This window comes from Orcinus orca, chromosome 1, assembly GCF_937001465.1.
Source record: "Orcinus orca chromosome 1, mOrcOrc1.1, whole genome shotgun sequence".
NCBI lineage: Eukaryota > Metazoa > Chordata > Mammalia > Artiodactyla > Delphinidae > Orcinus > Orcinus orca.
In genome coordinates this window covers 92450042-92464135 of record NC_064559.1, presented here as the reverse complement: position 1 = coordinate 92464135, position 14094 = coordinate 92450042, and the positions used below count along the sequence as shown (strand labels likewise).

The 14094-nt window shown below is 39.9% G+C and overlaps 1 protein-coding gene across 5 annotated transcripts in view; it reads left to right on the top strand.

Moving 5' to 3' along the window:
- The first annotated feature begins 4484 nt into the window (after positions 1-4484).
- PBX1 (PBX homeobox 1) overlaps positions 4485-14094 on the top strand; it is a 283269-nt gene continuing 273659 nt past the window's right edge. Inside the window, exons 1-3 of one of the 5 annotated variants that reach the window (XM_033409750.2) lie at positions 4485-4905; positions 5108-5398; positions 8660-8733. In XM_033409750.2, coding sequence (XP_033265641.1) covers positions 5208-5398; positions 8660-8733 — 265 coding nt within the window. In that variant the 5' untranslated portion in view covers positions 4485-4905; positions 5108-5207. Of the gene's footprint in view, positions 5399-8659; positions 8734-14094 lie in introns of those variants that run through there. The other 4 variants (XM_033409751.2, XM_004282038.3, XM_004282039.3 and 1 more) reach the window with 4 other exon arrangements.

The following is a 14094-nucleotide window of genomic DNA, read 5'->3' as shown; positions in this document are numbered from 1 at the left end:
TGCCTGCTCTGATACATGACTTTAGTGCTACCTGCAGGGTGGTGGGCCCAGCACTCTTTCAGGGCCCGCCTAGTGAGGCAAGGCAACAGGACCAAGCTGGGAGGGAAAGATCTCTGTGATCAGGACTGGGAGGTTAGACAGAAGAAAAGGAAGAGCGAGAGGAATGGGGGTGGAGAAGGGAGTGGAAAAGTTGAAGAAAAGCAAGGAGCATGGGGTAAGAGAATAGCTGAAGCAGAAAGATGAGAATCCTTGGGCGGAGAAATAGATGCCGTCTACTGCCCCAGGTCTTGTCTTTGGTTACTAACTCTGGTTCTGACGCTCTGGAGAAGAGGTGAAGAGTTTTTCTACTTGTTCCCATAAAGTAGAAGAGTTACAGAAACTTAGAGGCCAATTCAAACGTAATCGTAAAGATACACAGATGAGTTTCTGCTTAGACGATGTAACACCATGTTGTAGTGAATTTATTTCTGTGACTACGCCAGGGGACCCATGCCTTTGCAACCATTTTGTTTTCTGGGGGAGAAACCGAGGTCCTTGTACATTCCTCTTGCACCCCGATCTTTGTTCCTTAGTGCAGATGAGACAACATGCTAGTGGGCTTGTAATGAAGCTTGAAAGGGGATCCTCAGAGTAAACAAAATCCTGACGTAGCAGAGGCAAACATGGTGAGGTGACTTTGTAAACGTTAGAATAAGGTCAGATTGAGAACTACTCTGCTAGTTGGTCAAATTTTGGTAATGCCTCATGTCATGCCCTTAAAACATGATTCAGTGGACTTCAGTTATTATTCTAAAGAAATACAGTGTGATTATTCATCATTCATTCTTTCAACACATATTTAATACATACCTACTAGAATTAAAGCACTGCTGAGGTATGGAAGGTACAAAAAAGTACTACCCATCCCCTGCCACAACCCAGAAGATATGGAAATTGCATGTGTAAGTTTCCCCTCCTACTTTTAGAAGTTTTGTTTGTTTGTTTGTTTAATGCAAATAGAAGACTAATTTTTATTCTGTTTCACCTATGGCAGTGTCTCCTCTTTCTTGATCCTCTGTAAAGTATTAAAAATAAGAGAGTTTTTAAATACATATTTTGTCAAGTAATTTAACTTCTAGGAACCTTGGTTTCTTCATCTACAAAATGGAGATTATAACCTTACAAGGATGTTATTAAAATTGTCAAATTGTTAAAATTAAGTGGTAATGTATACACAGTGCCTGAAACGTAATCAGTACTCAACAAATTCTATCTATAGGTATAATTATTATTCTGTGCGTGCCACTGCATTCTTCTCACCCAAGCTTGAAAACATTTTCTTTATTCTTCCCACTGACACAGAATCAATTATTGAGTTCTAGTGGCTCTTCCTTGAAAACGTTCCTCATAATTGCCCTCTCGTTTCCATTTCTTCTGCCACCTTCCTCATTTACCTTCTTTATTTCATCTTCTTAGATTTTGTGTTGGGCAACCAGATAGTTTTTCTTAAAACATGCTTTTCGGCTCCCCTGTTTCCTCAGTGGCTTCCCAGCATACACCGAATAAAGCACAAATGCTACTGTTCAGACTCCTCACGTTTATACTTTGCTAATCATTTCCATTTTGCCTGAAGAGAAACTCTGTATTTCTGTCAGATTCACTCACCATGTCTTCTAGATCCAACTCATCCTTCAGCTCCGCTTCAAAGTCTTCTTCTAATCACTCTAACCAAATCGTCCCCTTATCTCATCCTTTATAGGATGTCTAAGGCATAGCATACCTTCTATAGCATTTACTTTGTATTAAAATATATTTCGGCAACACGATAGTGTTGGCAATACTATAAAAGTGTAGGTGTTGAGGCAAATAACTGTGGTGATTAAATTAATAAAGCACCTTGAATATATCTTATCCTTATAAAGCACTTAATAGTCATTAATATTATTGTTGTACATTTCTTATTTACCTACTAAAACGTTCCTAGATGACAATGGTCTTCTGGTACTGATAGTATGTTTTCCGATACTTTACCTAGTAAACTTTTATTAGATTTTTAGTAATTCTAATTACTTGCTCACAAACTGATTTCTTATTGGTTCTGAGTTCACTTCTTTTCATGCTTTAAGACATGATAACTTCATCGTTGTCAGGGATGTGCTAACTCACACTCACTGGGACTGATATGTGATTTGAGGATTATTAGTGTTGATTAAAAAAACCCAGTTAACAAGTCAAGATATGTAAGTGGATAGAACAGTTGTTTCGAGTAATATGACATCGTAATTGCAATTAACACTCCCTACTGCATGCCCTCATGCAAATGAGTACCAAATAGCTTAAGAATTGCTTTGAAATCCTGTCACAAGTCCCTTATCTTGCCAGACTTATTTTTTGTAATGATTGGGAAGGAGGTTGGACTGAGAAGAAGAATAACATTTTATTTGAGGATCTCAAAGCATTTGGTGAGGCTACCTTCCATTTTGCGGATCAGGTACACTTATGCTTGGAGCAGTTCAATGCATTTCTTTTGGCTATACTGCCATCCAGGAAGAGGGCTATCTGCACAGTAGAATATTTTATATTCCGAAATACTGTTCTTGGCTTCTCCAAAATAATTCATCTGCTCTTTTATCTTGTGGCCACTGTGACTGTGTACCCAGTCAGAGTTCCTCTCTCATGTGCCTGATGGAAAGATGAGAGGTGAATTGATGGTCTACCTGGAGTGATAGTATCGAACTTCAGCTACGAGTTTCTTATTAGGTTTTCCCCCCGATTTTATTTTTATTTATTTATTTAATAAATTTTATAGGTTTCTGTCTTTAAATTTATTTATTTATTTTTGGCTGAGTTGGGTCTTCATTTCTGTGCGAGCGTTTTTCTTTAGTTGTGGCAAGCAGGGGCCACTCTTTATCGCGGTGCGCGGGCCTCTCACTATCGCAGCCTCTCTTGTTGCGGAGCACAGGCTCCAGACGCGCAGGCTCAGTAGTTGTGGCTCACGGGCCTAGCTGCTCCGCTGCATGTGGGATCCTCCCAGACCGGGGCTCGAACCCATGTCCCCTGCATTAGCAGGCAGATTCTCAACCACTGTGCCACCAGGGAAGCCCCCACTGCTTTTATTTTAATTAATTAATTTATTTTATAAATATGGACCATTTTTAGAATCTTTATTGAATTTGTTACAATATTGCTTCTGTTTTATGTTTTGTTTTTTTTTGGCCGCAAGGCATGTGGGATCTTAGCTCCCCCACCAGGGATTGAACCCGTGCCCCCTGCATTGGAAGGTGAAATCTTAACCTCTGGACCGCCAGGGAAGTCCCATCCCCTGATTTAATTTAATTTTTTTTTTTCATTCTTTCCTACTCATTTTCAATTTGAGTCAATTTGTTTGAATATGTATCATTTTAAGCATCTTGAGTCTCTTTTCAGACAAGATGGGCACATAACTAATTTTTACACTATTCACACATGGGACCTTGGACAAGTTACTTAACCTTTCGAAGTTCCCTCTCTGTAAAATGGAACTAATAATCCATAACTCACACAGATGTCTTGGGGATTAAATAAAATAACTCATGTAAATTACTTGGTGCGTAGTAGGCATTCAATAGATGTCAGTTCGCTTCTTATCCCAGTTAATAATGCTTATTAGACTACATTAAAAACAAGAACCAGACTGTGATAATGTATTTCTTTATTAAGTACTTAAGCCAAATAACTAATTTCCCCCAGGGGGAAGAGAGAGAGATGTTGAATTAGTTTCATTTGGTGAACTTATTTATTAATCTTTTTTTTCAGCATTATTTAGTTTCATAATCCATAATTTAGTTTCCATGCAACCAAAATGTCACAGTTCAGTATTACTTTTAGCTCTATTGTGATTGTTTTTTAAAATCTATTTTTTACATATGCCATTTATTAGAGATCATTATTAATTATATTAACAGCTCAATTGTTTCATAACAACTTCGTGCTGACAAACTTTCGCTCTCAACAGTTTCCCTGAGCTCTAACGATTTAAAAGGATCAAGTTTTAAATGGCAACGTTACAGCAGAAGAAAAACCCGAGTTGAGGGGGCGACCCACACCGTCCTTGTTCTTTCGTGTTAATTTTATACGTTTGCTTTTAAGTGGAGCCACATTTTTCTCAAGGACAGAACCCAAGTGAGGCAGGCAGGAAAAGTGGGAACTGACTAACCGAGCTGGCGCTTCGGTATCATTGCACCTTTAAGGACTGGAGACTTGGTAGCAGCTCGCCTTCCTTCCCGGCCCACCTCTGAACTCTGATTGACAGGGCGCCGGGCGAGGAGGAGCCGAAGGAGACCGAGGAGGAGGCGCAGGGAGGAAAGCAGGGGGAAGAGGGGGCCCGTCTTTTCTCCGATGGCCAATCAGGGAAGGGGGGCGGGGCTCCGGGTGCCCTCCTCCCTCCTTCCCTTCCCCGCCTCCCGGCTTCCCCGCCCCCTCCTCCCTTTCCTCTGCCCCCTCCCCTCTCCTCCTTCTCGTCCTCCTCCTCCTTCTCGTCCTCCTCCTCCTCTCAGGCTGTGGTTTTTCTGTGTATGTTTCTGGAGTCCTGAGCCTGAGCTAAACAAAAGCAGGAGGCTGACGGGGCTGCTGGAGTTTGCAGAGACACGGTGGAGGAGAGAGCCTGTGCTCTGCCTTGCTGCCGCGGCTGGGGGAGATCTGGCTTTTGCAACAGCCCACCCCCTTTGAGATCACTCTGGCCCGGAGTGGGGGTGGGGGGCAGCGGGGGGTGGGGGGGAAAGTTTGCATTGCAATCCCCCTGCCTTCCTCTCCTTTCTCCCGATCAATGCATATTTGCAAAAGGATTAAGCCACAGATATAAGCGCCGGGAGCCCATTTCTGCCTTGCAAAGGATACCGGACTGAAAAACCAAAAGCCAGCTCTGATTTCTTTTCGTCAAGTGGGAAGGTGGTTTATTTTTCTTGCTTTTTGGAGTCAACACCCTTCCCCACCAGCCCTTATCCCCACCCTCACCCCGCAACCCCTTCACGCCCCCCTCCCCCTCCCCACTCCCCATCCTCCCACCATCCTCTAAAGAGGCAAAGGGATTTTTTTTTTTCTTTTTCTTTTGGTCTTCTTTTTCCCCCCCTTCCCTGTTTATCCTGAAAAGGATTTGAAGACAGCTTGAAGGATAAAAAGCCTTGGTGCTTCCCAGGAGCCGAGCCGAGGAGCAGAAGAGGAAGAGCCGGGGGCTGCCGTTGCCTTTGGAGATGGACGAGCAGCCCAGGCTGATGCATTCCCATGCTGGGGTCGGGATGGCCGGACACCCCGGCCTGTCCCAGCACTTGCAGGATGGGGCCGGAGGGACCGAGGGGGAGGGCGGGAGGAAGCAGGACATTGGAGACATTTTACAGCAAATTATGACCATCACAGACCAGAGTTTGGATGAGGCGCAGGCCAGGTGAGATGGAGGCTTTTCTTTCCTTTCTTGGGGTTTTTTGTTTTTCTCCCTCTCGCTGGGGGAAAACAATGGGAACCGAATCACCACAGCGCTTTCTTTTTAAATGTTATTTCTTTGCCCATTTTGACGAGCAACTATATGGCGGAGGAGTAAAATTTGAAGGAGCGTTGTTATCGAAAGTGTAATCTCCCATGCCGTGATATGGCTGTGTATATATATATTTTCATATATATATATATATATAGTGTGTGTGTGTGTGTATGTGTGTGTGAGTGTGTGTGAATATAGAGGTCTTCATATATATCCAGACAAACACTCAGGCACGCCGAAAATATTGCCAACTGATCCAAAAGCGGCCCTCGGCACTTTTTACTGCTTTAAAAAAGTATCAGAGAGAGCAGAATTGTCAAGTTTTGAACAGCATTACATGACTTCTTGTTGAAGGACTCCGTAACATTACAAAATAAAATGTCCCATGAACACTTTATTTGCAAATTTAGTTGACCCCTTCCCTGAATTAGAGACTTTGGATTTTCTTTCTGGACTACTCCTCCAAAATTAATTTTTATCTTTTCCCCTTTATCTCCCTATTAAAAAAAAAAAAAGGCAAGGTAATTCTTTGTCAGTAGTTGTCAGCTATCCAGAAAATATTTTGCATTTATTTAATTCTGTTTAAAGAAAAGCTGATGTAAAGAAAGAAGAGATACTTTTGCTTTTAAACATATTTGGTAGCTTTAAGAGGCTCAGATATGTAGTGTAACTTTATTGTCTCTTATTTTGAGTGGGTTTACTAACCTTCCGTAGTACAGAATGTATGGTCCTTTAAAAAGGGGTGTGGGGGGGAATCAAGCATGCTCTTTTTCCCATGCTTCTTTCAGGACCACTTAGATGCTACTAAAATAGAAATGAAGGCAAGTGTGTATTTTATGTATTTCAATCCTATAGGATAGGAAGATCTTCATTAAGGAAGCATAATAAAGAAGCTGTGTAGCTTCTCAACTTAATCCACTACCAGGTATATAATTCTCCACTCTAGGATTTTACAGTAAATTCTCTTTTCAAAATAAAACACTAACTAAATAGCAGCCCACCAACTGCTTGCCCAAGGCCGATCTCGAAAGGAAGAATTTAAAAAATCTAATGACCACATATGTCTTTACAATTACCCAGCTTTGTTAAATCTCAGAAGCAGTTGGGCTTTTTAATCATATATACACAATTCCTGTACCTCACAAGACTTAGTTATATGGAGAAGACATCATTATATGTATTTTTGTCTAAGGGAGATAGGAATTTGAGTTTAGAAAATGAGGAGCAGTTAAAAACATGGATGTTGTGAATTACACTCTTATTTTAGCTGTAAGCGCATGCAACATGTAAACTCAACAGTCCTGAGGTTTATGGGTGCTTGAAAACTTGGGAAGTTTCAAAGACTGGAACTATGCTAAATTTTTTTTAAATAGGGGAAAGTTTTCAAAAATTAATCGGTGCCCTTTTTGAATTTTATTATCCAGAGAAAAGCTAATAGGTAGGGTAAGAGGAAGATTTCCCACTGGCAGTCTCTTTTGGAATTGGAACAGATTTCTCCATTACATTGTTCCAGGAAAATAAACTCAGACATACCAATAAACTGCTTTAATAACAAGTTTATGTAGCTGAAGGGGCCGGTAAGACTGGAAACTCACCACTTTTCTGATATTTAGTCCCACTCCTTTTTGTACAACTGAGGACAGCCGTGGCTTGGCGGGTTCCTCCTTTTAATGGCCTAGATGTTGAGAGATCAGACACAATTTTGGGATAGTGACATTTTCTGTTCTCTCTCTCTAACCCCACTGATGTGCTGTGGCAATGCAATATTTCTGCAAAGCCGTGTGGAATTTTTTGTTGTTGTTTGTTTTTGCATTTGGGCCTTTATATAAGAATACAATTAATGAAAACTCTTTTAAAAGGCCCAGAAAGAAGTCTTTGATACATTGAAGTTTTTTTCACCTTTTTGCACATCCCACAAGAGAACTAAATCGCCACTAAGCTTTTCTTCTTGGTTAAACAATGTAACTGAGCAAATATTTTAATCGGGTGTTTCCTTTCCCTAGTCAGATCTTCATCATGTACATTTATTATTTACATAGGGAACCATTCCTATTTTAGACACAATGTGTATGTTTATTTTGATACTTTTGAATTTTGAGTTTATGACTCCTCTGATGTACAGTATATAGAGCATGGTTCATGGTTTCCGTTCATGAGGATGTGTCTATTTTTTAACTTTGAAAGGGATTTAAAAAGAACTGCATGTGTCTTGAGTGCCAGAGGTTCCCATTTATCTTTACACATTCATTTTAGTTAGTCAACAGAATTCCCTTAACTAATAGCTGATATGATCAGTATTTTGTTTCCAAAACAATATCCTTCTGCTAAGTGCTTCCAGAGTATAATAAAGGGAAAGGTATTGTTTTGGTCTTCAAGTGCATTCTGAATACAAGCACACAGAAGAACCAGGTAAATCACTAATCTAAAAGGCAGAATTGTATTTATTTTTCCCCCAGTGGGTGCAAGGTCCTAATTGTAAATAATTGAATTTCAACACCTGCAAATAAGCAGTGTGTGCACAAGCGACATAATGTGAACACAGAGAAATGAATTTATTCCCCATATGGGTATGTTTGCCCCCTGGCAATGCATTTCCATACTCTTTAACTTGGGGACTGAAATTTTATAAATTGACAGTTCTACTCAGAAGACCTTTCAAGCATCTTGTGTTTATGAGAATACAGGGGCATCTGCGGAATGAATTCGAACACATGGATGAATTAAATTTGAAAACACACACGGACCGAGAAGCAGACAGCTCCTAGGCTGTGGTGATTGCATAGATTATACAAAACTGTTAACCCATGCATTCGACTCTGCCGTGTATTCATTGCCCTGGATAGGATTATTGGTTTAAGACTTCCACTTGGATTAAACTACTTATTTAAAAAAAAAAAACAAACAAACAAGCCCAAAACTCTTCCTAAATGGGCGTAATTGAGATTAGTTCTGTTCTGTAGTTAAATCCCTACTCTCTCCCTGCTAATTAACATTAGTTCTTTTTCTATGGCGGGACTCTGTTTATTAAGTCATAAAGCAATTGAAGCATGCCACAGAGTTATGCTTGGTCTATAATTTTGGCTAAATGTTCAGATTTTCTTCCCCCTGTGCATTAGGAGCAGCTTGATCTCTAGAGTCCACCTAAGCTATTCTGTTGTTTCTTTCTTGCAGAAAACATGCTTTAAACTGCCACAGAATGAAGCCTGCCTTGTTTAATGTGTTGTGTGAAATCAAAGAAAAAACAGGTAGGAATGAGATTCCAACATTTAAGCATTTTCTTTGGCCAATTGACCACTTAACCGGCAATCAGGAACCCATTATTTAAATATTAAAATTTCAGAATAGAAGTACTCTCAAGATTGATCGCATATTCCAGTAGGAAGTCCTAGTAGCCCTGCTTCCTGTAAAAGAAAGCACCAAGTTTCTTTGACAGTTATTACCAGGCATTACTGGTTTATTTGCCTTAACTCTCTTCCCGGCCTCCTTGAAATTGAGGCTGAAATAGAGGTTATGAAGGGAAATTTATAGAATGATGTGCCTTTGGGGGAAAAATATGAAAGTAAAAGTCCGTTTCCTGAAGGAATATATTTTGGTCCATCTTTAAAACACTTAATTTTTTTGGAGTTGGGCACCGGGATGTTTAAGTGTTTAAAGTTTCCTTTCCTTTTTTTCTTGTAATTACACGAAGCAGCAAACTAGAGATTCTCGACAGAGTGTTGTCAAATATCTTTGTGGAAAGCGTCACACAACATCAGGTTATCGGTATTTGAGTGCCCTGTGATTTTATAGCTGGGAGAATCACTGGGTTTAGGAGAATAGAATGCCACGAGCTCACTCATTCTGTTGTTTTTCTACTTTCTAGACCTCATATCATGGACTAACACACTTATAACACATCCCAGGAGGGCATTTAAAATTTAAAGCAACAATTAAAAAATAGCAGTCATCAATCAGAGGTGTTCTTAAACAACAGATGCTCTGGGAAGGACATTTAGCAACATCCTCTTGTTTGTTTATTTTAATCCTTAATTTTCCAAGGTGGGTGAGTCTCTCCCCTGTAAAAAGAAAGAGTTGAGAAGGCAATCTGAAACCAGGGCATAAAGATGAGGAACGAGGGGTGGTTATATAAAGCGGGAGCTTCTGCTGGCCCCTGACTTGCTTGCTCGTTGTAGAGCAGTGCAAAGTACCTGACATCCTATTTATTTATTTATTTATTTATTACAACAAGGAGTGTAACAGTCAATAATTCATATCTAAACCATATAAGCAAGGGCATGACATGAATGAAAGTGACAATAAATATGATTGCATGCCCGGCTGATATACATTGATAGTTACACATAAAAAAAGGAAGCGGGGGGAGTGAGGGCACACAGGGCGGCTTTCTTCTCGAGTCCTCTCTGTGTTTCTCTTTTAAAAATAAATAGTTTCAAGATGTGACCATTGATCAAATATGTAATTACTCGGGTCTTGAAATGTATGGAAAATTAGTAAGCAGTTCCTTTGTTGAATGTTATTTGTGTTGTGCATGCTATCCCAGACAAAGCACCTGAGCAGTGATGTTTAGATCTTTAAGTCTTCCGGGTTGCCTTGCCAAAGCCTAACCTTATTGCAAAGCTGTGAATTGCATTATTTTAGCTGTGAGACACCTTTTAAGAAATGTATGGATTGTGTATACAAATATCGAAAGGGCTTTTTCAGTTTGTCACACTTTCTAGTTTTTTTTTTTTTTCTATTAACCCGGAGCAGGAAACCTAAGTGTGTATATATTTCTTTCTCTTCTTTTTTTTCCTTCCTTCTCATTTTCTTTTTTCTCTGTTGCTTATTTACTTGGAATATTTGGTCTGTTGAAATTTGTTACTAATCAGGTATGCGTTCCTGCTAATCTTGCTTCATAAAATGTAGAACCAAGCTCTAAAGGCATATTTGATAATCCAGGCCAAAGAGACTCTATTTTAAAGACATTTTATCAGACTTTTATTGAAAGGAAGCCCATCAGGGCACTTAAATGTATATTGTGGCCAAAGTGTTTAATTCTAGTCTTCTAATTAAAACCTACTGAGGCAGTAGATCAAAGTGGGTGGGTGTGAATGGAGATCTGGTTCTGGTGTGGGTTCAAGAGTTTGCTCCTTACATGAATATTGCCTAAACTATGGTGATAGGAAGGTCAAAATAATACTCTAAAGGTATAATTGTTGGATTATATATTTTGTTTATAAGATTTTCTGTTATTGAATGACATTAACATTTGGAGATTTTTAAAAATCTAAATCACGGTTTTGTGTGTTGTCTCTCAAATAATATATTTAAAAAATAGTTCATTGAGTACTGTAAATTGAAAATGATAAGGATCATTGGCCCCGTGTTAAGAGGGAAATAAACACACACACACACACACACACACACACACACACAGAGTTTTGGATTGAGAGAGCACCCATGGGTGAAAGTAAAAAAAATAAAAGAAAAAGAGAAAAAAGAGAAAGAAAAAAAGTCCTTTCTCCTTATTCCTCAACTTGTGTATTGGAAGGATTAAGGGGAAGGAAGAAACCTCTCCTGGAATGTTGAGTGTTCGGTGTTATAGGTAGGAGACAACTGCGGTGTGTTGAAAAGGACTCTGATTCTAAAGCACGATTACTTACTCAGGATCGGCCTCACCCTCTTTCTACGAGCCCACAAATCTTACATACGGTTGACGTGTCTGAGACACATAGTGTCTGTAAAGTTGTAGGAGCTCTTTTTTTTCCCCCTCTTGATACAGAGCTAGTGAAAAGATCACTTGGATGATCAGTTCACATACATTTCTTCATTGTTTTGGGACTTTTCCTATTGTTACTTTCAAGCCCCTCACATTGAATGAGTAATTTTGAGCTTCCGTCTCAAGCATTGTGGAGGTTACTTGATTTAGGGTGGGCTCTGTTTGTTTGTTTGTATTCTCACACGGAGCTCGCTCAGTGGGCTTACCTAGGTCTTTACAAGGAAGGCAGGACCCTGAAAGGAAGCCTGGTGATTGCATTCCTTGGCTGCTTTTGCTTTTTTGATTTTGTGAAGGACTTTCATTGGAAAACTCAGAAATTAGTAGGGAAACTAGCTAAGATTGTCTTACCAACCTTTTGGAACTTTAAAGAAACACACACGCATAACACCCAAAGTAGGCAGCACCGTCTAGATTACAGTTGATTGATAGGTATTTAGTCAAAAATTACTGTGGGGATATTCAGAAAAAAAAAAAAAAAAAAAGAGAACCCTAGTGTTTTCTTGTTGAGAATGTAGGTAAGTTTTTATTTTGGTAACTTTTTGCTTTTTTTAATAAATGCTAAGAACAAGGAATGCCTGCAAAATTCTCAGGCAGTAGATCTCAACAGCAAGAAAGCCCTGTCAAGACCTCCAGCAAGTGTATTTCAGAAGTGGCTTTTATCTGCTTGTTCCTTCTGGGAACATAGAGATTTCATAGAGAGTTTTGGACCATTTAATATCTCATTTTCTTTTGTTTCTTAAGAACCTTCCTTGTCTTCTGACATATTAGCAATAGGCTGGGTTTTGCATATGTGTAGAGGTAGTGGTAGTGGGGTTGATAGGATGGAAGAGGAGGAGAAGAAAAATTCAAACATACTGCATTTCTTAAAAAGACCTTAACTATATATATATATGTATATATATATATATATATATACATATATATATATATATTTTTTTTTTTTTTTTTTTTTTTGCGGTACGCGGGCCTCTCACTGTTGCGGTCTCTCCCGTTGCGGAGCACAGGCTCCGGACGCGCAGGCTCAGCGGCCATGGCTCACGGGCCCAGCCGCTCCGCGGCATGTGGGATCTTCCCAGGCCGGGGCACGAACCCGTGTCCCCTGCATCAGCAGGCGGACTCTCAACCACTGCACCACCAGGGAAGCCCCTTTAACTATATTTTTAAATGTTTCTTGATTTTTAAAAATTTCTGTGTCAAAAATCATGCAGGTTTAAAAATGAGGAAAACACACAAAAAATTTTGGGTGCCGTTTACTAAGAAGACTATTTATAGATAGTAACGAATAGCTGTAATTGTGAATAGTTTTTACTTTTAGAACATAATAGCTATATATGGCACTTTTCAGCCAATTTTCCTCTGCATATTATCTACAGTGAAGTTATCAAATCACTGAAGGAGGTTAAAAAAATTATTTTTTGCTTTCTTAACATGCCTTTGTTCTCTCTCTTTTCTTTTTTCTCTGGGTTCAATTAACACCCCCATCACAGACTGTAGTTTTTTTTTCCTGAAGTCTACTGCTGTATTTCACCTTTTTTCACCCTTCCTTATTATTTTCGCCTGCTACTTCTTTTTAGTATAGCAATTACATTATGGGATTCCTAATCGTCGTCTTTTTATAGCATTAGAGAATAATTTGTCTGTGTGCACACACGTGTGTACATGTGTATGTGTGTGTGTGTGTGTGTGTGTGTGTGTGTGTATGTAGGTGGAGGGGACACCGTGGAAGGAAGCTATATATTTCAGGGAAATAATTCTGATGGGATTAGGCCTTGAACAGAGAACAGGAGTGTGGAGTGAAATAACTTCAGACAATTTAGAGCTGCCTCTGATCAGATTCCTTTTAGGGTTGACGTGGCAGGAGTGACTTTTCATAGAAGTTCATCTCTAGCAGGCAAATGCAAAAACTTTTTCTTGCTGATGAGAGAATTCAAGTATTTGTTTTTTGTTTTTTTTTTTTTGTGGAAGGGACAGAGAGAGAGAAGGGGAGCAAATGAAGGGGAGTTACTTGATCAGTTTTACTTGAACCTCTGTTTCAGGTACAGCGATGTGCTAGGCAGAAGTCAGGTGATTAGACCCCGTACTATTTATTATAATCTGGTTAGAAGCGATAGACCTACAATAATACGGCTCCGTGGCAGACACAATGTGAGCTTATGATGAGAAGAGTCCCTTCTCTTCAGTCGATTTTGTGTCATCCACTTTTAGAAGTGGATTTGGACCAATTCTGGCACCTGAGAGGTAGAGAGGAGGATGCAAAGAACAGCTTGGTCAGACCCACCAGAGTGAGGTCTTTGGAAATTTGGTGTCATTTCTTCTAACAATAGGATGTCTGTGAGGATTGGGAATGAAAAAGATTTAAGTGAAACTGAGGAAGCTGGAAGAGGATTTATGAGTGGGGAAACGCAGGGGAAACTTGTGACTTAGGCCCTGTGGGGTGTTGCGGGCTGGAAGGAGCGAGGGTGTGGGTCCCCAGGTGGGTGTCAGGCTGCAGTCTGGGTGGAGGCGGGCATTGCCTGCTGGCGCATCTAGCTCACTGCTGGTGCCAGGCCTCTCTCACATGCCTCTCTTCACGTGCTTCTCCGTTCTGCTGACATCCATAAACTTTTGCTTGTTGTTGGCAAAATTACAAAATTTACCCCCAAGCAAGCAACCAATCCCAAACCCAGATATTGAACATATTTAAATAAGAAAGCATTTTAATTTTAATTTAAAGCATAACCCTGGCTTCTCTTGAGGCGTAGTTTACAGGCATGCCTTAGGAAAACTTAGCATTGGTTAACTTTGGTTTCAAACCTTTGTGAGATGGATGCTGTTATGGTTGGAACTTGTTGTAGTGATTCTAAGCATA